The 23926-nt window shown below is 39.6% G+C and overlaps 1 protein-coding gene across 2 annotated transcripts in view; it reads left to right on the forward strand.

Annotated features, from left to right (window-relative positions):
- Window positions 1–23926, forward strand: part of LOC128685213 (NFX1-type zinc finger-containing protein 1-like) — a 429985-nt gene that overhangs the window by 153439 nt on the left and 252620 nt on the right. For both annotated transcript variants that reach the window (XM_070080633.1, XM_070080696.1), the window contains exon 8: window positions 13865–14054. In XM_070080633.1, the coding sequence (XP_069936734.1) occupies window positions 13865–14054 (190 nt within the window). The remainder of the gene's footprint in view (window positions 1–13864; window positions 14055–23926) is intronic.

The following is a 23926-nucleotide window of genomic DNA, read 5'->3' on the forward strand; positions in this document are numbered from 1 at the left end:
CTGCAACATTCATCACCCACGCTTCACACCCATATAAGAGCGTTGGTAAAACTATACTCTCATACATTCCCCTCTTTGCCTCCAAGGACAAAGTTCTTTGTTTCCACAGACTCCTAAGTGCACCACTCACTCTTTTTCCCTCATCAATTCTATGATTCACCTCATCTTTCATAGACCCATCCGCTGACACGTCCACTCCCAAATATCTGAATACGTTCACCTCCTCCATACTCTCTCCCTCCAATCTGATATTCAATCTTTCATCACCTAATCTTTTTGTTATCCTCATAGCCTTACTCTTTCCTGTATTCACCTTTAATTTTCTTCTTTTGCACACCCTACCAAATTCATCCACCAATCTCTGCAACTTCTCTTCAGAATCTCCCAAGAGCACAGTGTCATCAGCAAAGAGCAGCTGTGACAACTCCCACTTTGTGTGTGATTCTTTATCTTTTAACTCCACGCCTCTTGCCAAAACCCTCGCATTTACTTCTCTTACAACCCCATCTATAAATATATTAAACAACCACGGTGACATCACACATCCTTGTCTAAGGCCTACTTTTACTGGGAAAAAATTTCCCTCTTTCCTACATACTCTAACTTGAGCCTCACTATCCTCGTAAAAACTCTTCACTGCTTTCAGTAACCTACCTCCTACACCATACACTTGCAACATCTGCCACATTGCCCCCCTATCCACCCTGTCATACGCCTTTTCCAAATCCATAAATGCCACAAAGACCTCTTTAGCCTTATCTAAATACTGTTCACTTATATGTTTCACTGTAAACACCTGGTCCACACACCCCCTACCTTTCCTAAAGCCTCCTTGTTCATCTGCTATCCTATTCTCCGTCTTACTCTTAATTCTTTCAATTATAACTCTACCATACACTTTACCAGGTACACTCAACAGACTTATCCCCCTATAATTTTTGCACTCTCTTTTATCCCCTTTGCCTTTATACAAAGGAACTATGCATGCTCTCTGCCAATCCCTAGGTACCTTACCCTCTTCCATACATTTATTAAATAATTGCACCAACCACTCCAAAACTATATCCCTACCTGCTTTTAACATTTCTATCTTTATCCCATCAATCCCGGCTGCCTTACCCCCTTTCATTTTACCTACTGCCTCACGAACTTCCCCCACACTCACAACTGGCTCTTCCTCACTCCTACAAGATGTTATTCCTCCTTGCCCTATACACGAAATCACAGCTTCCCTATCTTCATCAACATTTAACAATTCCTCAAAATATTCCTTCCATCTTCCCAATACCTCTAACTCTCCATTTAATAACTCTCCTCTCCTATTTTTAACTGACAAATCCATTTGTTCTCTAGGCTTTCTTAACTTGTTAATCTCACTCCAAAACTTTTTCTTATTTTCAACAAAATTTGTTGATAACATCTCACCCACTCTCTCATTTGCTCTCTTTTTACATTGCTTCACCACTCTCTTAACTTCTCTCTTTTTCTCCATATACTCTTCCCTCCTTGCATCACTTCTACTTTGTAAAAACTTCTCATATGCTAACTTTTTCTCCCTTACTACTCTCTTTACATCATCATTCCACCAATCGCTCCTCTTCCCTCCTGCACCCACTTTCCTGTAACCACAAACTTCTGCTGAACACTCTAACACTACATTTTTAAACCTACCCCATACCTCTTCGACCCCATTGCCTATGCTCTCATTAGCCCATCTATCCTCCAATAGCTGTTTATATCTTACCCTAACTGCCTCCTCTTTTAGTTTATAAACCTTCACCTCTCTCTTCCCTGATGCTTCTATTCTCCTTGTATCCCATCTACCTTTTACTCTCAGTATAGCTACAACTAGAAAGTGATCTGATATATCTGTGGCCCCTCTATAAACATGTACATCCTGAAGTCTACTCAACAGTCTTTTATCTACCAATACATAATCCAACAAACTACTGTCATTTCGCCCTACATCATATCGTGTATACTTATTTATCCTCTTTTTCTTAAAATATGTATTACCTATAACTAAACCCCTTTCTATACAAAGTTCAATCAAAGGGCTCCCATTATCATTTACACCTGGCACCCCAAACTTACCTACCACACCCTCTCTAAAAGTTTCTCCTACTTTAGCATTCAAGTCCCCTACCACAATTACTCTCTCACTTGGTTCAAAGGCTCCTATACATTCACTTAACATCTCCCAAAATCTCTCTCTCTCCTCTGCATTCCTCTCTTCTCCAGGTGCATACACGCTTATTATGACCCACTTCTCGCATCCAACCTTTACTTTAATCCACATAATTCTTGAATTTACACATTCATATTCTCTTTTCTCCTTCCATAACTGATCATTTAACATTACTGCTACCCCTTCCTTTGCTCTAACTCTCTCAGATACTCCAGATTTAATCCCATTTATTTCCCCCCACTGAAACTCTCCTACCCCCTTCAGCTTTGTTTCGCTTAGGGCCAGGACATCCAACTTCTTTTCATTCATAACATCAGCAATCATCTGTTTCTTGTCATCCGCACTACATCCACGCACATTTAAGCAACCCAGTTTTATAAAGTTTTTCTTCTTCTCTTTTTTAGTAATTGTATACAGGAGAAGGGGTTACTAGCCCATTGCTCCCGGCATTTTAGTCGCCTCATACGACACGCATGGCTTACGGAGGAAAGATTCTTTTCCACTTCCCCATGGACAATAGAAGAAATAAAAAAGAACAAGAGCTATTTAGAAAAAAGAGAAAAACCTAGATGTATGTATATATATATATGCATGTGCGTGTCTGTGAAGTGTGACCAAAGTGTAAGTAGGAGTAGCAAGATATCCCTGTTATCTTAGCGTGTTTATGAGACAGAAAAAGATGTGCATAAATATGTGCATAAATTCAAGGAGTACATAGAGGCTGAAGGATTGAAACCTGAACAAGTGTTTAATTGTGACAAAACAGGCCTGTTTTGGAAGAAATTACCAAGCAGGACCTACATTACTCAGGAGGAAAAGCTACCTCAAGTCCTAATGGAGGGTAGGTAAGACACATAGGCAACAGTTAGGCAACTTTATTCCGAAACGTTTCGCCTACACAGTAGGCTTCATCACTCGAATACAGAAAGTAGGCAGGGACAGTAGAGATGTGAAGACGATGTAATCAGTCCATCACCCTTGAAGTCGTAGAATTTGAGGTTGTCAGTCCCTCGGCCTGGAGAAGTTCAGTTCCATAGTCAGGAACTATCTGAAGATCAAGCGACAGTGCGGAGACTTAAATACTGTTGGAAGGAGAGGTGTAGAGTAGTAGTAGTAGTAGTAGTAGTGAGAATGTAGCCACTGAGAGGTCAGGTCCCTCTCAGATTCAACAGTTCTCACTTGGAAGGGTTGTCTAAGGCATTTTCTGTACCAAGAGGCCATATGTTGCAGTGTCTGACAAGATGAACATCAAAATGGTATACAATACCGACAGGTTGGTAGGTAAGACACATAGGCAACAGTTAGGCAACTTTATTCTGAAACGTTTCGCCTACACAGTAGGCTTCATCAGTCGAATACAGAAAGTAGGCAGGAACAGTAGAGATGTGAAGACGATGTAATCAGTCCATCACCCTTCCGACAGTATTTAAGTCTCCGCACTGTCGCTTGATCTTCAGATAGTTCCTGACTATGGAACTGAACTTCTCCAGGCCGAGGGACTGACAACCTCAAATTCTACGACTTCAAGGGTGATGGACTGATTACATCGTCTTCACATCTCTACTGTTCCTGCCTACTTTCTGTATTCGACTGATGAATCCTACTGTGTAGGCGAAACGTTTCGGAATAAAGTTGCCTAACTGTTGCCTATGTGTCTTACCTACCAACCTGTCGGTATTGTATACCATTTTGATGTTCATCCTAATGGAGGGGGATTCCCCTTCTAAACAATAGGTTCAACACTCTCCCCTCCTCCCATCCCATCAATCATCACCAGATCTTCATTAAAGGTAAGTGTCAATTATTCTATTGTTATTATTCTGTTGTTATTATTTATTGTTATTGTTGTTATTGTAATTATTCTATTGCATTAAACTTAATATATCATGTGGTAAAAGTTTTTTTTTTCATACTTTTGGGTGTCTTGCATGGATTAATTTGATTTCCATTATTTCTTATGGGAAAAATTGATTCGCTTTCCGATAATTTTGGTTTACGATGAGCTCTCAGGAATGGATTAATATCGCGAACCGGGGGTCCACTGTATAAGTGAAGTTTCTTTCTTGAAAGTTTCAGCGCTGGGAGTGATTTTTAATTATCTCTAGTTAGTTTATTTTAATACTCTATATTAACCCCTTAACTGTCCAAATGTGGACCTGCATTCTTACCTCTAGCACTCCAAATGTAGATCTACGTTTAATTTTTCCTGCCTTCAAATTTGGTGTGATAAGCTTGAGTGGCCTAGGCATGAGAGAATGGGTCTGCGCACTCATTGTGTGCTCTATGAAAAAAATCGGGGACCACGTGGTACCACATGGTAGCACCAGTTAGTTTCAGCTCCATCCTGGGTCAACATCACGGCAAACCCTCATGATTCACTCATGCTTTGGCGTATTAACACTCTTTTATTTGAGGAAAGTGATATAGAATGTCAGTTTAGTGGATCTGAGACCGATGTGGCCACGAATGATCAAGGAATTAGTGAAAATATTGACAATAACCCAGATGACCCTCAGTCCATCACCTCTGGGGTGGCCAGTGGGGCCACGCAAGACCCTTAGCCAAGCACGTCTGGTGTGGCCAGTGTGGCCATCCCAGACCCTCACCCAAGCACCTCTGGGGTCACCAGTGTTACAACTCAGAGGCTACTACACAAGAGGAAATTATCATATTCTCTCATTTTTGGTGAAGATGAGAGCGAAAGTGATATAAGTGATGATGAGATTGATTTTATGCCCATAGATGAATCGTCAAGTGAGAGTGATGCACATTATTCCCCAGTGAAGTGTATATTTAGGTGTCATCGCCTACGTTCAGGCAGTGTGCCATATGCAGTGACCAAGGGTCGTGGGAGGTCACGATTGAAAACCCCAGCAACTGATAGTGATCATGAAGGTGAATACGCAGGGATGGAGGATGAGGTGGTTGTGGGTGGCATGGTGCCTGGACTGCATGGCGCATTTGGTGGGCATACAAAGGACCACCCAGCACCCCTCAGGGTTCTTAAATGGAGATTTCGAGGGTTGAAGGTAGACACACTTGTTGGATGGTAACATATATTGTCAGACTGAGATGATGAGAAATGGAGCCCAGCCTTGCCGTGTTCTTGTCTGGATGGTCTGCCGCCGAGTGAGAGGGAGGCAGAGGTATGAGCCTACACATGCGCATCCCGTGACGTCACACAAAGTCACAGGCCTACAAGGGATCTCCTATCTAAAGCACATGGATGATACTAATATGCTATGCTATATAACACAGGGATCAGCAACTATGCTGACAGCTCGGTCATGTTACGTATGTCGTCTCGACATACACTACTATCTATAGGCTGAACAGGCAGGCGGTTCTGGGCTGATTCTATACAATAACAAATTCATATATAACTTAGAACTAATGGATGGTATCATAATGGATGTTACAACATGAGTTTTACGTAATGAGTTACAAACTATAAAAACAAATCATTGTACAATATGGATGGAATTGATCGATCGATCTGTATTCAAGCACTCTACGGATTCTGAGGAAGAATAAATATACATATACGAGGTGAAATTAACAGCAAAGGCATCTGGTGCACTCAGACTATTACTGTCAAATTCTCAGAATACGGAGGGAACGTGAACATGAAAATTTCTGACAACTAATCAGCTAATGACAAAACACACAGTTGATAATTTCATTCATCTCGGACATCTAATTATACAGGCTGTTTACACTTAAACCCAATTCTGCGAGGGTAAGGTTTACATATGCAGAATGGTTATCATCTCTGGGAGGATCGAATTCCTCTGCAATGGCTAACACATGCCTTGACTGAGGACAGTCTGAACGAGTATCTACAAAAGATACAGCTACAATCACTAGTGACTGTGGAATTACTAATTCTTCTGCTAGGAGTACTCATCTCGGCTATTCGATACAGTAATTCTTGGCTCATTACAAAGTCACTAATGGGTGCTGGTGGCTTCACAGTAAGAATAAGATCTTCCTGGAGCAGGAATCGAATCACACCAGAACACAAGGGATCGGTTCTTTCTTACTGGAGGAATGAACAAACTCGGTGGAGTGGATGACTCCCCCCGGTTGAAAAAATTAACGCTTTAACACGCAATATGAGCAAGGGAGAACGAATCTACTATCTCAAACTGCAAGCACAGGAGAAAATAAATGAACACGGTCAACAATGCTGATATTCAATCTGAGTCGCACACAGTGACACGAGGTATCAGCTATAAAGAAACTACACTTACAAACGTTAGCAACACGTGAAAGTTACTCGAGAAATAACTTCTTACAATGCACTGATTACTGTCAACTAGGATGGGATCACCATCTGGAACATTAGGAACAACAACAGACACTCTAGTGAGAACACTAGCTGTAACAGAGACGTCTTTCTGCAGACAGCATGTCACATCAACAAGAGATGGCATTACTAGTTTCAAGTAATCGTTTTCTGACAAGGCATCCCCTGTGGAGAAACTACTACTCGAACTAGCAGTCATTGCAGGGATAGGCTGTGCACTCAAGGCAGTTTGAGTGTCCTCGGACACTTGAGGCAATGGAACACTATCCTGCAAGTCTGAAGGTGTAGGTGGAACACAGATGGGAGTGACAGAATTACTAGTGCCTGACCGCTCGGCTACGTTAATAAGTAATTCACGGATCTATAGGAACTTAATCTGAACTTCACATTTCGCAGCACTTTAACAAATCTCAGATACAAGCTGTGAGAACAAACACATTGCTCAAGGGCTAGATATTGTCTTTCAGTCAGTAAGGGAATGTTGGTACTGTGGACTGATTCATATTGACTTTGACTGGAATGATACACTAAGTGAACGTTCAGAAGTGACTGGGACATCTCAGTGAACTTACTGAAGGACATAAAGACAAGAAAAATGGAGAGAACAAAAGAAAATGGTAACTGAGGAACACACAACACAGTGAACTTAAATGGGAAGAAAAAAAAAATTGCTTAACTATTCTGCATAAGTAATTAAAAATTGACAGGTTACACAGTAAGTAAAGAACTCACACAAGAAAAATATGCAACTGAATGAACAACACTTGAAAATGAAGAGAACTTGTGCTTTACTCAAATCTAATTTGCTCAACTTTTACTTTAAAATTGAATAAATGGCACAGTGAGTTGTCTTTACTTTCAATGCAACAGGGAAATACACAATAAAATGATAAAATGGACTCAATAAAACTTGTGCAAAAAATTAAAACAGAGACACAATTCACTGAAACAAAATAAAATGACACAGAATAAAATATTATGCACAGAACAGAGCATATGAAACTGCACTGAAATAAACTGTTGCAATATTGCAAATAATTGCTAATCAAAAAAAGTATTGCACAACACTGCATAAAATTTCTGCAAGAAAAATTTTAATGGCAACACAATATTTGCACAAGAATTATTGCAAAATGAGTCAATGTGCAATAATAAAAAAATTATTACACACTCAAGGAAAGAAATATATCAAGGAATGAACACTTTAACTCTTAACTGCACTTAAACAACACTTAACAAGCAAAAGAACAATTTACTTTAAAAGAAGAACTTAAAAATTGCACTAAGAGTGAATTTGTTCAATAAAACATAAAAAATAGGTGCTAAAACACATAAAAAAAGTTTGAACACTTACAGTGATGCAGAACACAACACATCAACAAACACAGTACTAGAATTTTCTTGCAATGAAACTTGATTTGTGAAAAAAATTTTGTAAAAAATGATTTCTTGCTTGCACAAAATAATGGCACTATTGTCTGTGGAAATAAGACAAATTAGACACTGGCTAAATGAAAGAATATGAACACAAGAATGTTCAACACACAGGGAACAAAACAAAAATACACAAAAGCTGGGAAGAAAAAAGAAATATAACAGACAACACTGAGTTGTGATGCAGAATATGAGGTGACAAATTTACTGAAATACTTCACTGGAATACTGAGAACACTAGGTGATTCTGAAGTGTAAACACAAGTTCTATACTGCTCATATGTTGCACACACAACAAAGGAAACACTAAGTACTTACTTCAAGTGTATAAAAAGATACACAACACAACAGACATAAGATAATGCATGCAAATTAACACTGAATTAAGAAGAGAAAAAGGAATATTGCAATCAGTACATGATAAACACTGAGTCTGATCAAGAGTCACTGAATGTCACTAAGAGAAAAATCACTGGAAACACAAAAGAAATGTCTCAACACTCGCAAATGTCTCTATGAAAAAAAAATATTATCGCTGTAACGACTTGGTGAAGAATGAGGTTGATAGATTGTTTATATCGTCTTGCTGCTGTCCTCTGCACACGTGATCGTAGAATTGCGCTTACATCGATGATAGACTTCACACAGGAGGCTTTTAACGGTGGCGCCACTGTCGAAGACACACTCTAGCTCTTGACCCCCTATGTGGTCCTTAAAATATGGTGCTACAACCCTTAGCAGTGCACCAAAACACTGAAGAAGTAGGTGAGTGGGTAATGGCTGAGTGAGGCGTCTGAGGCCGCGTGGTGAGTGTAGTTGGGTTTGTGGGTTAACAGGGCTAAGACCGGCAATGGTGCGACACACGTGGTCGTGAGTGTTGGGCCTATGGGTTGAACGGCGTAAGTCTCACTGAGAACAGCCACACTGCCGCGAAGATATTTCTAAGCCGACTGGCTTAAAAGAAACCCACGAAATACTACAACACCACAAGGATGAAAAAAAGAGCACTCAGGATGGCTTGGAGCTTGAATCACAAGCGATGAAGACTACTCACGTGGCTTACTTGAGTACTGGGGTAAGACACCTGGGTTAGTTGCTAGCTGGCTTATCTTAACCCTTCACACAGAATAGCTTGATAACGTCACAAGAACATTTTTGTCGATGAGTCCTTGATTCTGTTCAAGGGGCAGCACTTACCAGCACTTACCAGCCTGATAAGAAGGTCAAAAAAATTGTATTATGAAAATAGATTACATAACATCAAAGGTGATATGAAAAAAACCCTGGAAAACTCTGTCTGAAATTCTTGGAACTAAAAAGTTATCCAAAAACAAAGCAATCAAACTAACAAAATCAGATGAACCCCTACTCACTCCAACCAAAACAGCAAACAGACTTAATGTTTTCTTCTCCACCATAGGAAAAAATCTAGCAAACAAAATACCAAGCACAAACGCCCGTCCATCAGACTACCTCATAGGAACCTACCCAAATACGCTATTCCTAGCTCTAACCAACCGCTCTGAAGTTATGCTCATCATAAACACCCTTAAAAACAAGGCAGGAGACATAAACAACTTGCCTGCTTTTATGTACAAAAAAGCTTCTCAAGTATTGTCAATAATTATTGCAACGCTCTTTAACAAATCCGTTGAATCATCTACCTTCCCAACAATCCTCAAAATAACGAGGGTCACTCCGATCCATAAAGGAGGTGACCAAGCTGACTTGAATAACTATAGACCAATATCTAACTTACCACTGCTCTCTAAAATCTTTGAAAAATTAATTCATAGACGGATCTATTCTTACCTCGTTTCACACAACATATTAAACCCTTGTCAGTTTGGATTCAGGAATAATAAAAGCACAAATGACGCTATCATACACATGCTAGAACTAATGTATACCGCACTTGAAAAGAAAGAAGTCCCGCTGGGCATTTTCATTGATTTACGTAAAGCTTTCGATACATTCGACCATGAACTACTGTACTCCAAATTAATGCACTATGGTATCAGGGGCCACTCCCTCAACTACCTAAAGTCATACCTTAGTAACAGAACTCAATATGTGTATGCAAATGATGCAAATTCCTCCACCCAACCAATCACAGTAGGAGTCCCACAAGGAAGCATCCTTGGACCACTCCTCTTTCTCATCTACATCAATGATCTACCCAATGCATCACAGCTACTCAAACCCATATTATTTGCAGATGACCCTACATATGTATTTTCCCACCCAAACGCAGTCATACTAGAAAACACAGTCAATGCTGAATTACAGAAAATATCTGCCTGGATGATGACTAACAAACTTACCCTGAACACTGATAAAACCTATTTCATTCAGTTTGGAAACAAAGCTGCTAATGATCCAATCAACATTACGCTAAATGGATCATCAGTCACAAGACTCACAGAGGGAAAATTCCTAGGTATCCACCTTGACAGTAGCCTTAAGTTCCGGACACACATACAACAAATCACCAAGAAAATCTCCAAGACTGTAGGCATACTATCAAAGATAAGGTACTACATTCCACAATCAGCTCTCCTGGCACTGTACCATTCACTCATATACCCTTATCTTACATATGGAATTTGTGCATGGGGATCAACAACATCCAGTCACCTAAAACCCCCAATAACCCAGCAAAAGGCAGCAGTAAGAATGATAACAAATTCCCACTCCCACCAGCATACTCCACCAATTTTTAAAAGTCTGAATCTGCTTACCATTAAGAACATCCATACTTATTAATGTGCCTAATACATACACAGAACAATACACACAAATATAAACCCTCCACTCAAACTTTTCTTCACCAACCTAAACAGGACACATGACCACAACACAAGACACAGATCTCTTTTTGATATACCTCGTGTCCATATCACACTGTGTAAAAACTCTATGCACATAAAGGGCCCCAAAATATGGAATTCATTACCAGAAGATATTAAAGTAACCCAGTCTGAAAATCAATTTAAGACTCTTCTCAAAAGCCACTTAATCACCCTAGACTAAATGCTAAATACTCAGTACACATTTACTCACCTATGTACTCCCACATCATAACTGAAACAATCACATTGAACCTTTTATCCATTGTTGACAGGAATATAATTGAACCATTGTTTTTCACATTATACAAATTCTGACTCATTTATAATTAATATCCTATTGTACAACTATGAAATAATTACTTTCCTGCTGTACAACTATGATATACTACTACTTAGTATTAAGTAGAATGTAAGCCAATAATGTTAAGTTGGCCCATAATGCCCAGGCATAATAGAGGCTCTCTTTGCATTGCATCCCACTATTGTATATACACAATCTCAATGTACTGTTTGCAAAGACATTAAATAAATAAATAAATAAATAAATAAACAAACGTGTGTTTGTGATAATATCATTAATAATTTCATACATAATGTTTGTGTTTAAACAACAATTGGCTATCAGATCAAAAGATCTGCTGTAAAACATTATTATCATACCATAAAAACTGTGAAAATAAAAAAAATGGAAAAAATGGTAAATATGTAGAATTTCTGCAAGCGGCAGCCATCAGGTGAGCAACAATCGTCGACTTTGCGGCCTTATATCTCTGTAAGTACTGACTCCTCTAAAAAAAATTTTCTTAGATTACTTTATGTAAAATAATGTCCTCTTCATTTAAAAAAAAAAATTCAAAATATTCGGAGAGCTGGGCGAGAGAATGTAGATCTACGTTTGAACAGTTAAGAGGTTAATATCTTTGTAGGTAGTAGGTTAGTAGACAGCAATCACCCAGGGAAGTACTACCATCCTGTGATAGTAGGTTGGTAGACAGCAACCACCCAGGGAGGTACTACCATCCTGTGGTAGTAGGTTGGTAGACAGCAACCACCCAGGGAGGTACTACCATCCTGTGGTAGTAGGTTGGTAGACAGCAACCACCCAGGGAGGTACTACCATCCTGTGGTAGTAGGTTGGTAAATAGCAACCACCCAGGGAGGTACTACCTTCCTGCGGTAGTAGGTTGGTAGATAGCAACCACCCATGGAGGTGCTTCCATCCTGTTGTAGTAGGTTGGAAGACAGCAACCACCCAGGGAGGTACTATTATCCTGTGGTAATAGATTGGTAGATAGCAACCACCCATGGAGGTGCTACCATCCTGTGGTAGTAAGTTGGAAGACAGCAACTGCCCAGGGAGGTACTACCATCCTGTGGTAGTAGGTTGGAAGACAGCAACCACTCAGGGAGGTACTACCATCCTGTGGTAGTAGGTTGGTAGACAGCAACCACCTAGGGGGGTATTACCATCCTGTGGTAGTGGGTTGGTAGACAGCAACCATTCAGGGAGGTACTACCATCCTGTGGTAGTATATTAGTAGACAACCACCCTAGGAGGTACTACCATCCTGTGGTAGTAGGTTAGTAGACAGCAACCACCCAGGGAGGTATTACCATCCTGTGATAGTAGGTTGGTAGACAGCAACCACCCAGGGAGGTACTACCATCCTGTGGTAGTAGGTTGGTAGATAGCAACCAACCAGAGAGGTACTACTATCCTGTGGTAGTAGGTTGATAGATAGCTTTTCTTTATTTCTGCTTATCTCCATGGGGAAGTGGAACAGGATTCTTTCTCTGAAAGCCATGTGTGTCGTAAGAGGCGACTAAAATGCTGGGAGCAAGGGGATATGCAGAGCATTATGGGCAGGCTTAAAATTAACTTAAGATTAACTAAGCAATTATATATTTAGTGGTAAAAATGACAGTAAACAAATAACTATTAAGCACAAATGAGTATTTCAAAGACAGATCATATGGTCATTTGATGAATTGCTGTGCATTCAGTAGAATGGTGTATTCTATTAGGTAATGTAATTAAAAAAAACTAAGTTTCATAGGGTCACAGGTTATAATTTATGAGAAACAATTATGCAGTATTTATTTAGTTGTGGGTGAGTAAGTGGTTTTTAAGGAGACTTGAATTTATAAACAGACAATGTTTCTTTTATGGTCACAGGTAATGAATTCCAGATTTTTGGGATTTGTGGGACACCAACTGTAATTGGCTGTGTGGAAGAGTTTGCTCCATTTGTGTACACATATTGGCTTCTGTTGCTGAGGTATGACTTTAGGTAGTTGTGGGAGTGCCCTCTTATGCCATAGTGTGACAATTTTATGTGGAGCAAATCATGGTCGACTGTATCAAAAGCCTTACGTAAATCAATGAAGATCCCCAGTGGGACTTCTTTTTTCTCGAGTGCAGTGTATATCTGTGTAAGCATGTGTATAACAGCATCATTCGTGTTTTTATTATGCATGAACCCAAACTGACAGGGGTTGAGTGTGTTGTGGGAGATGAGATAGGAATAGATTCGCTTATGAATTAATTTTTCAAAGTTTTTAGAGAGAGGGTGTAAGTTGGATATTGGTTTATAGTTATTCAAGTCTGTTTGGTCTCCTCCTTTATGTATCAGGGTGACCCTTGCTATTTTGAGAACTGTAGGGAAGGTAGAGGATTCGATGGATTTGTTAAAGAGTGTTGCAATGATTGGTGACAGCACTTGCGGAGCTTTTTTGTATATAAAGGGTGGTAAGGTATTTAAATCTCCCATCTTGTTTTTTAGTGTGTTGATAATAAGGGAGACTTCTGTTGGGTTAGTTGGAGCTAGGAACAGTGTGTTCAGGAGGGATACTGCCAGTTTGTTGAAAGAAGAAAATTGAGAGTCTATTGTATCAATTTTTTTGTGCTCTGTCATTATCAAGATTCATTCCTATACACTGTTATCTGTTGTATAGTTTATTTAGATGTTATAAAGCAATATATATATTGTGTAGGCAGACAGTGAATGTGATCATTCATATCAGTATTGTTACAATTGTTTGCAGCCAAGATGTCCAGTATTATAGTAGACTAATTTTCAGATTGAGTGTGGACTACCAGCAACAACCAGCAAGTGTGGTGGAAAGTGTCCCAAGCAGCTAGCATGTGGCCATCCTTGTACCAAGCGTTGTATGGATGTTTGCACAGTTAAGTGCAGTGAGTTAGTTCACTCAACCACCAGGTGCCCTAAAGGTCATACCATCAAACTACCCTGTCATTTGATTAATAAAGGTATGTTATCATAATATAATAAAGGTATGTTATGTTATAACTGTGGTGTAAGCATGCCTCTGGCAAGACAATGATAGAGTGAATGATGAAAAAAGTGTTTCTTCTTTTTCGGGTCACCCTGCCTTGATTGGAAACAGCTGATGCGTTAATAAAAGAAAGTTGTTATAATATTACACACAACTGCATCTATACCCCAGGCAATGAGAATTTACAATTTGCTTAGGTTCTTTTGTATTTTAGTGGCAGCATTTAAAACGCATTTTTGAGCTACAGTATTTACCTAGTAACCCAATAGCATTTGATCATAGAAATACAGTGAAACCTCAAAAATCGAACTTAATCTGTTCCAGGAGCTAGATCTAAATTCGAAAAGTCTGAAATTTGAAGCAATATTTCCCATAAGAAATAATGGAAATACAATTAATCCGTTCCAGAAATCCAAAAATATTCACACAAAAAATACATTTTATAGAGATTAATTACAGTTTTACATACAACAAATACTATAGTTTTTAATTATGTATAGTAATACATATAAAATAACATTTTTACTTACGTTTATTGAAGATTGGTGATGGCATCTGGAAGATAGGGAGGAGGAGAGAGGGAGTTGGGGTTAGTGTTTGGAAGGAGAATCCCCCTCCATGAGGACTTCAGGTGAAGCCCTCTCTGGGGTTACTTCCTTTCTCTGTCTTTTAATGCCACTAGGACCAGCTTGAAAGTCACTGGACCCCTGTCTCACAAAATAACTGTCCACAGTCCTCTGTTTCTGGCGCCTCTTTAACATTTCCCTAAAATGGAACATGGTTCTGTCACTGAACTTGTTTCAAAGATGGCTTGTTTCAGCTTGCTCAGGGTGGTACTTCTGCACAAACATTTGGACATCATTCCACTTGGCACAAATCTCCTTAATCTTTGAAGAAGGCACCTCATCCACTCCCTCTTCCTCCTCCTCTGAAGCAAGTTCCTCAGCTGTGGTCTGATACTGCTCCAGATGAAGCTCTTGCAGCTCTTCAGTGGTTAGCTCTTCCCTGTGGTCCTCCACCAACTCTTCCACATCCACACCACTCACCTCCAACCCCAGGGTGTTCCCCAATGCCACAATAGAGTCCACAGCAGGCAGAGAGTGAGCTGGGTCAGGGTCAGGGCCAGGGTCAGCCTCAAACCCTTCAAAATCCCTCTTTTGGACACAATCTGGCCACAATTGTCTCCAGGCAGAGTTAAAAGTCCTGGAAGTCACTCCCTCCCAAGCCTTACCTATAGGGCTTATGGAGTTGTAGATGTTGAAGTGATTCCTCCAGAACTCTCTTAGGGTCAACTTAGTGTCTGTGGTCACTTCAAAGCACTTTTCAAACACTGCTTTTGTGTAGAGTTTTTTGAAGTTAGAAATGACCTGCTGGTCCGTGGGCTGGAGGAGAGGAGTGGTGTTAGGAGGCAAGAACTTCACTTTTATAAAACTGAAATCCTTAGACAAGAGGTCTAATAAGTTTGGAGGATGAGCAGGAGCATTATCCATTAACAGGAGGCACTTGAGTGGCAATTTATTTTCCTGGAGGTATTTTTTCACACTGGGGCCAAACTCTTCATGGACCCACTCTTTGAAAATTTGTCTTGTGACCCATGCCTTATGATTAGCTTTCCACAAGACATAACTTGTTCTTAAAGACATTGTTTTTCTTAAACACACTGGGATTTTCTGAATGATACACAAGTAAAGGTTTCACTTTAAAATCACCACTAGCATTAGCACAGAACAAAAGAGTAAGCCTCTCTTTCATAGGCTTGTGTCCTGGCAGTGCCTTTTCCTCCTGTGTGATGAAGGTCCTTTTTGGCATTTTCTTCCAAAACAAGCCTGTTTCGTTACAATTAAACACTTGTTCAGGTTTCAATTCTTCACTATCTATGTGCCCCTTAAACCCCTGTACAAACTTCTCAGCTGCCCGTTTGTCTGAACTGGCTGCCTCACCATGTCTTACAACATTGTGTATGCCACTACGCTTCTTAAATCTGTCAAACTAGCCTCTGCTGGCCTTAAATTCACTATCAGCACTGGTTCCAGGAGTTTTCTGTACCAGATCGGCATGCAACTTCCTTGCCTTTTCGCAAATAATCGTCTCTGAAACACTATCACCTGCAAGCTCTTTATCCTTGATCCACACCATCAACAACTTCTCAACCTCTTCAACTATTTGTGGTCTTTTTTTGGTTAGTATATTAACACAAGAGGTATGGGGTAGGTTTAAAAATGTAGTGTTAGAGTGTTCAGCAGAAGTTTGTGGTTACAGGAAAGTGGGTGCGGGAGGGAAGAGGAGCGATTGGTGGAATGATGATGTAAAGAGAGTAGTAAGGGAGAAAAAGTTAGCATATGAGAAGTTTTTACAAAGTAGAAGTGATGCAAGGAGGGAAGAGTATATGGAGAAAAAGAGAGAGGTTAAGAGAGTGGTGAAGCAATGTAAAAAGAGAGCAAATGAGAGAGTGGGTGAGATGTTATCAACAAATTTTGTTGAAAATAAGAAAAAGTTTTGGAGTGAGATTAACAAGTTAAGGAAGCCTAGAGAACAAATGGATTTGTCAGTTAAAAATAGGAGAGGAGAGTTATTAAATGGAGAGTTAGAGGTATTGGGAAGATGGAGGGAATATTTTGAGGAATTGTTAAATGTTGATGAAGATAGGGAAGCTGTGATTTCGTGTATAGGGCAAGGAGGAATAACATCTTGTAGGAGTGAGGAAGAGCCAGTTGTGAGTGTGGGGGAAGTTCGTGAGGCAGTAGGTAAAATGAAAGGGGGTAAGGCAGCCGGGATTGATGGGATAAAGATAGAAATGTTAAAAGCAGGTGGGGATATAGTTTTGGAGTGGTTGGTGCAATTATTTAATAAATGTATGGAAGAGGGTAAGGTACCTAGGGATTGGCAGAGAGCATGCATAGTTCCTTTGTATAAAGGCAAAGGGGATAAAAGAGAGTGCAAAAATTATAGGGGGATAAGTCTGTTGAGTATACCTGGTAAAGTGTATGGTAGAGTTATTATTGAAAGAATTAAGAGCGAGACGGAGAATAGGATAGCAGATGAACAAGGAGGCTTTAGGAAAGGTAGGGGGTGTGTGGACCAGGTGTTTACAGTGAAACATATAAGTGAACAGTATTTAGATAAGGCTAAAGAGGTCTTTGTGGCATTTATGGATTTGGAAAAGGCATATGACAGGGTGCATAGGGAGGCAATGTGGCAGATGTTGCAGGTGTATGGTGTAGGAGGTAGGTTACTGAAAGCAGTGAAGAGTTTTTATGAGGATAGTGAGGCTCAAGTTAGAGTATGTAGGAAAGAGGGAAATTATTTCCCAGTAAAAGTAGGCCTTAGACAAGGATGTGTGATGTCACCGTGGTTGTTTAATATATTTATAGATGGGGTTGTAAGAGAAGTAAATGCGAGAGTCTTGGCAAGAGGCGTGGAGTTAAAAGATAAAGAATCACACATAAAGTGGGAGTTGTCACAGTTGCTCTTTGCTGATGACACTGTGCTCTTGGGAGATTCTGAAGAGAAGTTGCAGAGATTGGTGGATGAATTTGGTAGGGTGTGCAAAAGAAGAAAATTAAAAGTGAATACAGGAAAGAGTAAGGTTATGAGGATAACAAAAAGATTAGGTGATGAAAGATTGGACATCAGATTGGAGGGAGAGAGTATGGAGGAGGTGAATGTATTCAGATATTTGGGAGTGGACGTGTCAGCAGATGGGTCTATGAAAGATGAGGTGAATCATAGAATTGATGAGGGGAAAAGGGTGAGTGGTGCACTTAGGAGTCTGTGGAGACAAAGAACTTTGTCCTTGGAGGCAAAGAGGGGAATGTATGAGAGTATAGTTTTACCAACACTCTTATATGGGTGTGAAGCATGGGTGATGAATGTTGCAGCGAGGAGAAGGCTGGAGGCAGTGGAGATGTCATGTCTGAGGGCAATGTGTGGTGTGAATATAATGCAGAGAATTTGTAGTTTGGAAGTTAGGAGGAGGTGCGGGATTACCAAAACTGTTGTCCAGAGGGCTGAGAAAGGGTTGTTGAGGTGGTTCGGACATGTAGAGAGAATGGAGCGAAACAGAATGACTTCAAGAGTGTATCGATCTGTAGTGGAAGGAAGGCGGGGTAGGGGTCAGCCTAGGAAAGGTTGGAATGAGGGGGTAAAGGAGGTTTTGTGTGCGAGGGGCTTGGACTTCCAGCAGGCATGCGTGAGCGTGTTTGATAGGAGTGAATGGAGGCAAATGGTTTTTAATACTTGATGTGCTGTTGGAGTGTGAGCAAAGTAACATTTATGAAGGGGTTCAGGGAAACCGGCAGGCCGGACTTGAGTCCTGGAGATGGGAAGTACAGTGCCTGCACTCTGAAGGAGGGGTGTTAATGTTACAGTTTAAAAACTGTAGTGTAAAGCACCCTTCTGGCAAGACAGTGATGGAGTGAATGATGGTGAAAGTTTTTCTTTTTCGGGCCACCCTGCCTTGGTGGGAATCGGCCAGTGTGATATTAAATAGAATAAATAGATTAACACCTTTCGCAACATCATCTTCCTTGATTTGTTCTTTCTTTGACAGGATAGAACCGATTGTCGACTTGTTTTTCCCATACATTCTGGCAAGCTCAGCAAGTCTCACACCACTTTCATACTTCTGTTTCATTTCCTTCTTCACATCTATGGTGTTTCTCACTTTCTTTACCACAGGGGTACCACTAGCAAGTTTCTTTGGGCCCATGGCAGCTTATTTCACAGTCCCACAAGCACTAAATCTATGAAATAATCGTAAAATGCGTGAATGAGAGTGCAGGTTAGTGTTCACTCAAGCATAAACAAAGCTGGACTGCTCACGGTGCCTGCGCGGGGACACGGACAGAGCGGGCCGGCAGACAGGTACCGTACCCAGCGGTCCGAAAATAGGGGCGCATCCGATAATAGGGACACAGTTTGTCCGAAAAAATGGTCCTATTTTCGAAACATTCGATATGTGATACGTTCGATTTTTGAGGTTCCACTGTACATACTAGAGGGATTTTGAAATCCTAACCCTTTTACTCTCCAGACCCCCTTAAATTAATATTGCTCTTTGTCCACATTTTAAATGATAAAAAAATTCTTCTAAAATAGTTGAGAATCTTTCTTTTTCTGAAGGTAATGACATCTCAGGAGTCTGGATGAAATTTATGCATCAGCAGTTTTGTCCACTTTTGAGTCCTGTTTTACCCCAGTTCCACTACTGTAACCAAATTCATAGCTATTTCACTTTTTTATCAATTGAGCACAAGAAACTACTCATTCAACTATTAGAACTATCCTATAAAATGCACAGAAGTTGGGAACCTGGCCAATTTAGCCCTTTCAATGTCAGTCCCATTATATAATGGCTTTGAAGCCAGTGTTGGTCCCATAAGCTCAGCTCACTCAGATAAGCTGTGAGTGGTAAATTTGGACCTAGATATGAGAGAATGGGTCTATACATTAAGTGTGCACCATATAAAAAAAAAATCATACAGCACACAATGCATAATGAGAAAGAAAACTGCAACTGTATTTTTGCTTTAAAACAGCGACTTTGCAGTGTATTTTCATATGAATTTTATGGTTGCATTTCTGGATTCTTGGTCTCATCTGATAAAATGGAAGATATATTACAGTAATAGAGTTTATTGTCATTGGTTTCAGGACTGAAAGTAGCTTGAAATTGAGCTCAAAGTAGTGAAAATGTTTGATATTTGTTGATATTCCAGAGTACATAAATACTGTCACTTGTCCAATACACATCCAACTGGCCAGTCTGATGCACATTTAGGAATGCATTGACATTATTTATACTGTTATTACAGTAGTGCAGTAGTCTGCATAACAGTAAAGCTTTTTTGTGTGAATAAAAAATCAATATGGAAAGCAAGCGTAATATAAGAGGGGCCTAGAGGCACGACTAAGAAACAGAGGAAATGTTTTTTAGTGCCAGGAATATCTACATTGTTTATTCTGGACCCTATTTTTAAATTGTCAGTTTTTGAATTTTGTGTGAAATTGGCCAAATTACTGATTTCTGATCAGTATTGGGCAGTTGAAATAGGTAAATGGGTGGTTTATTGTATTCACTCGATAGAATAGAAGGAATACTAGTGAAATAGCTATGAGTTTGGTAGACAAATAACCTGCACGTAGGATAGAGGAGCTTTTGATGACGTTTCGATCTGACTTGGACCATTTACAAAGTCACACTCAGAAAAAGGAGAGAAGAGAGTATATATAGGCCAGCAGACAGATGGGACAAGAGAGGTAGTAGGAAAGGAGGAAGAGTTAGTGTGACTTTGTAATTGGTCCAAATTGGACTGAAACGTTGTCGTAAGCTCCTTTCTCCTATGTGCAGGTTATTTGTGTATTGTTCCAGTCTCGGAATTGTGCCTTTTTTTGTTATTTATGAGTTTGGTAGATTGGAACAATGGGTTTGGCCAAAATTAGGGCACAAAGTGGGCAAAATTGCCGAAGTGTAAATATTGCTGAAACCTCTAACTTTGCGAGAGTGTAATTCCCTAAGTTTTTCATCAAATTTCGTACTCTTGGTTTCATTACCTTCAGAAAAAGATTCTTTTTTTTTCATAGATAATTTTTTTTTTTTAAATTCTTCGATCCTGAGAGCAAGTTTGAGATCTGGGTCTCGACCCTGAAAGGGTTAAAAATAAAGCCCAAATAAATAATGTAGACATTCCAGGCACTACAACAACTTGCCCTCTATTTTGAATTCATGTTTAAACACAAGAAATTGAATGAAGATTTATCCTATTTCTTGGATAACCAATTATAACCAGGAATGATTGGTCATGGTTTATGGTGTTCCAATAATTTATTTATTTATTTATTTATTAATTTGAACATGATACAGAGAAGTAGGAAAGAATACAGTTAAATGCAGCATGCCAAAGCCACTTGAATGCATAGCATTACGGGCAGGCTTAAAATTAACTCAAGATTAACTAAGCAATGAAGTATTCAGTGGTAAAACATTATTGTAAACAGATAACAATTAAGCACAAATGAGTATTACAAAAACAGGATGTATGGTTGCTTGCATTGCTGTACAATCAGTATTTATTTATTTATTTATGGGCAGGCTTAAAATTAACTTAAGATTAACTAAGCAATGATATATTCAGTGGTACAAAAATTATTGTAAAACAGATAACAATTTAATACAAATGAGTATTACAAAGACAGGTCATATGGTCATTTACTGTGTTGCTGTGTAATCAGTAGAATGGAGTATTCTGTTAGGTAATGAAGTTAAATAGTAACAAAGTTAGATTGGGTCACAGGTTGACATTTATGAGATACAATTTATGAGATACAATTATTCAGTATTTATTTAGTTGTGGGTGAGTAATTGATTTTTGAGAAGAGTCTTGAATTTATAAACAGACAGTGTTTCTTTTATATTCACAGGTAATGAATTCCAGATTTTAGGGCCTTTTATGTGCATTGAGTTTTTGCATAGCGTGAGATGGACACGAGGAACATCAAAGAGTGATCTGTGCCTTGTGTTATGGTCATGTGTTCTGTTAAGGTTGGTAAGGAGATGTTTGAGGGGAGGGTTTATATCAGAATTAAGTGTTCTATGTATGTAGTAGGTGCAGTAATAAGTATGGATGTTTTGAATTGTGAGTAGGTTTAGAGTTTTGAATATTGGTGGAGTGTGTTGTCTGTAGTGGGAATTTGTTGGGTGATTAGTGGTCTGAGATGGTTTATTGTTGTTGAGCCCCATGCACAAATTCCATAGGTGAGATAGGGGTAAATAAGTGAGTGATATAGGGCCAGGAGGGCTGACTGTGGAACATAGTACCGTATCTTCGATAGTATGCCTACAGTCTTGGAAATTTTTTGGATTTTTTTTTTTTTTTGATGGACTCAGGCCTTTAAAAATCCATAAAACAGACCAGGGGGTGTAAGGGGGGCCTTACCTGTCCTCAGGATAATTGGCAAAAATTGAATACTTGTACTATTTTGAGTCAAATTTCAACTACTTCCAGTCCTGAAGCCAGCCAGAATCATCTCCATTTCAGTAGGATATCTTCCATTTTATCAAATGATACCAAGAAAATGGGTTATAGAACTTTTTAAAAATGTGAATGTTAGAGTCAAAGAAAGAAAATCTCAGGTGAGAGATCACTTCTTACCCGGCAGTAGATGCACAGAGAACAAAAAGTCATCCAACGTCTTGCAGGAAATCCCAAATATTTCTGTTCATGCAAAATTGTACTGCACTGTATTCTACTGTCCCTGTATTCTACAGGTACAGTAGTTAAGAACTATAGTACCTGTAGAATTGGACCATTAATCACAGGAGGGTCATACATTGATGAAGAAGAAATGAGGAAAATTCTAAAAGTTTGTTGTGAGTCACTGTTCAGTAGTTCCACTAAACAAGAACAGGTGGAGAATGCAGGAATGTTTTTCATTATATTTGAAGGTCACACAAACCATATAACTGACATAAGCACTAATCCCATAGAATTTGAAAAAGAAATAGAAACCATGCCTGCTTATGCATTGCCTGGACTGGATTAAGGTATTCCTTATGTATCAAGTGCAAAGTACCACAAGCACAAGCAATTTGTATCCCTTGGAGAAAGAGCTTAGATCAGGATGATATATCTTAAAAGTGCAGACATCGCTCCTTTGCATAAAGAAAGCAGGAGACTGCTAGGCAAAAATTACAGACCAGTGGCCCTAACATCGCTCGTCATAATAAGCCTTCGAAAGGTTGATGAAATGCACTAGACCTGACCTCAGCTTTCTATCAGCTGAGGTCACTATCCCAAGGTTGAAGGGCGGCCATACACATAAACGTGGCTAGCGGTTCTACGACGAGGATGTCTCTAGAACAGACCACTGTGTCAACATGATACAGAAGCTACACAGACAGACGACCCTATTCCAGGCGCCTTTTGAGGGAGTTGGTGCACTACACACACCATGCATCTCACAGGGTCAAAGTAGACAGAATTACGGAGGCTTTAGAAAAACCTAAAATGGAGATGTGAAATTCACAGACGTCTTAAATGCATTTGGCAAATGTGATCATGGGGTGATTGTACTCAAAATGAACATAAGAACATAAGAAAGGAGGAACACTGCAGCAGGCCTGTTGGCCCATACTAGGCAGGTCCTTTACAATTCATCCCACTAACAAAACAAGGCTATAGATATAATGGGGAAAGTATACCTGGAATATACCCAGAAGAGGTTTCGGGGGTTAGCTTTCCTGCGGCCCGGTCCATGACCAGGCCTTGTGGTGGATCAGAGCCTGATCAACCAGGCTGTTACAGCTGGCCACATGTATACCGATGTACGAATTTCAGCCCGGCTAGTCAGGTACTGACTTTAAGTGCCTGTCCAGCGCCTTCTTGAAGAGAGCCAGGGGTCTATTCAAAGTTTATTCTCTATAAGGATTACAATGCTGAGTTTATAGAAATTTGGTTATTGTGTGGTTTACATGTAGTAAAATAGTGATTACAGAGTGTACCACTAGAACCCTTAGCATGGCTAGCCATTTCGGGCAGACTTAGTTTTATTCTTAATTGTAAAATATTACAAATTATGAGGTAGGTTGATATTATGGCTAAGTGACTAAATACTAGTTTGTGAGTTTAGCAATGTAAATGCTTTTGTTTTGGCACAGTACATAGTTTCAGTATTGGAGTATCACAGGATTCATTATTTTAAGATTGAGATTAATATTTCTGTTTATGGTCAAATGAGTCAGTGAGTGTACGTGTGAACCACAAGGTGGTATTCGTGTAGTTAGTTGACAGGGTGTATCAGGGAGATAAGATGTTTTCTAATGGTAGTTTTGAAGGTGATGAATGTGTC

The sequence above is a fragment of the Cherax quadricarinatus genome, chromosome 1 (genome assembly GCF_038502225.1).
Source record: "Cherax quadricarinatus isolate ZL_2023a chromosome 1, ASM3850222v1, whole genome shotgun sequence".
Taxonomy (NCBI): Eukaryota; Metazoa; Arthropoda; class Malacostraca; order Decapoda; family Parastacidae; genus Cherax; species Cherax quadricarinatus.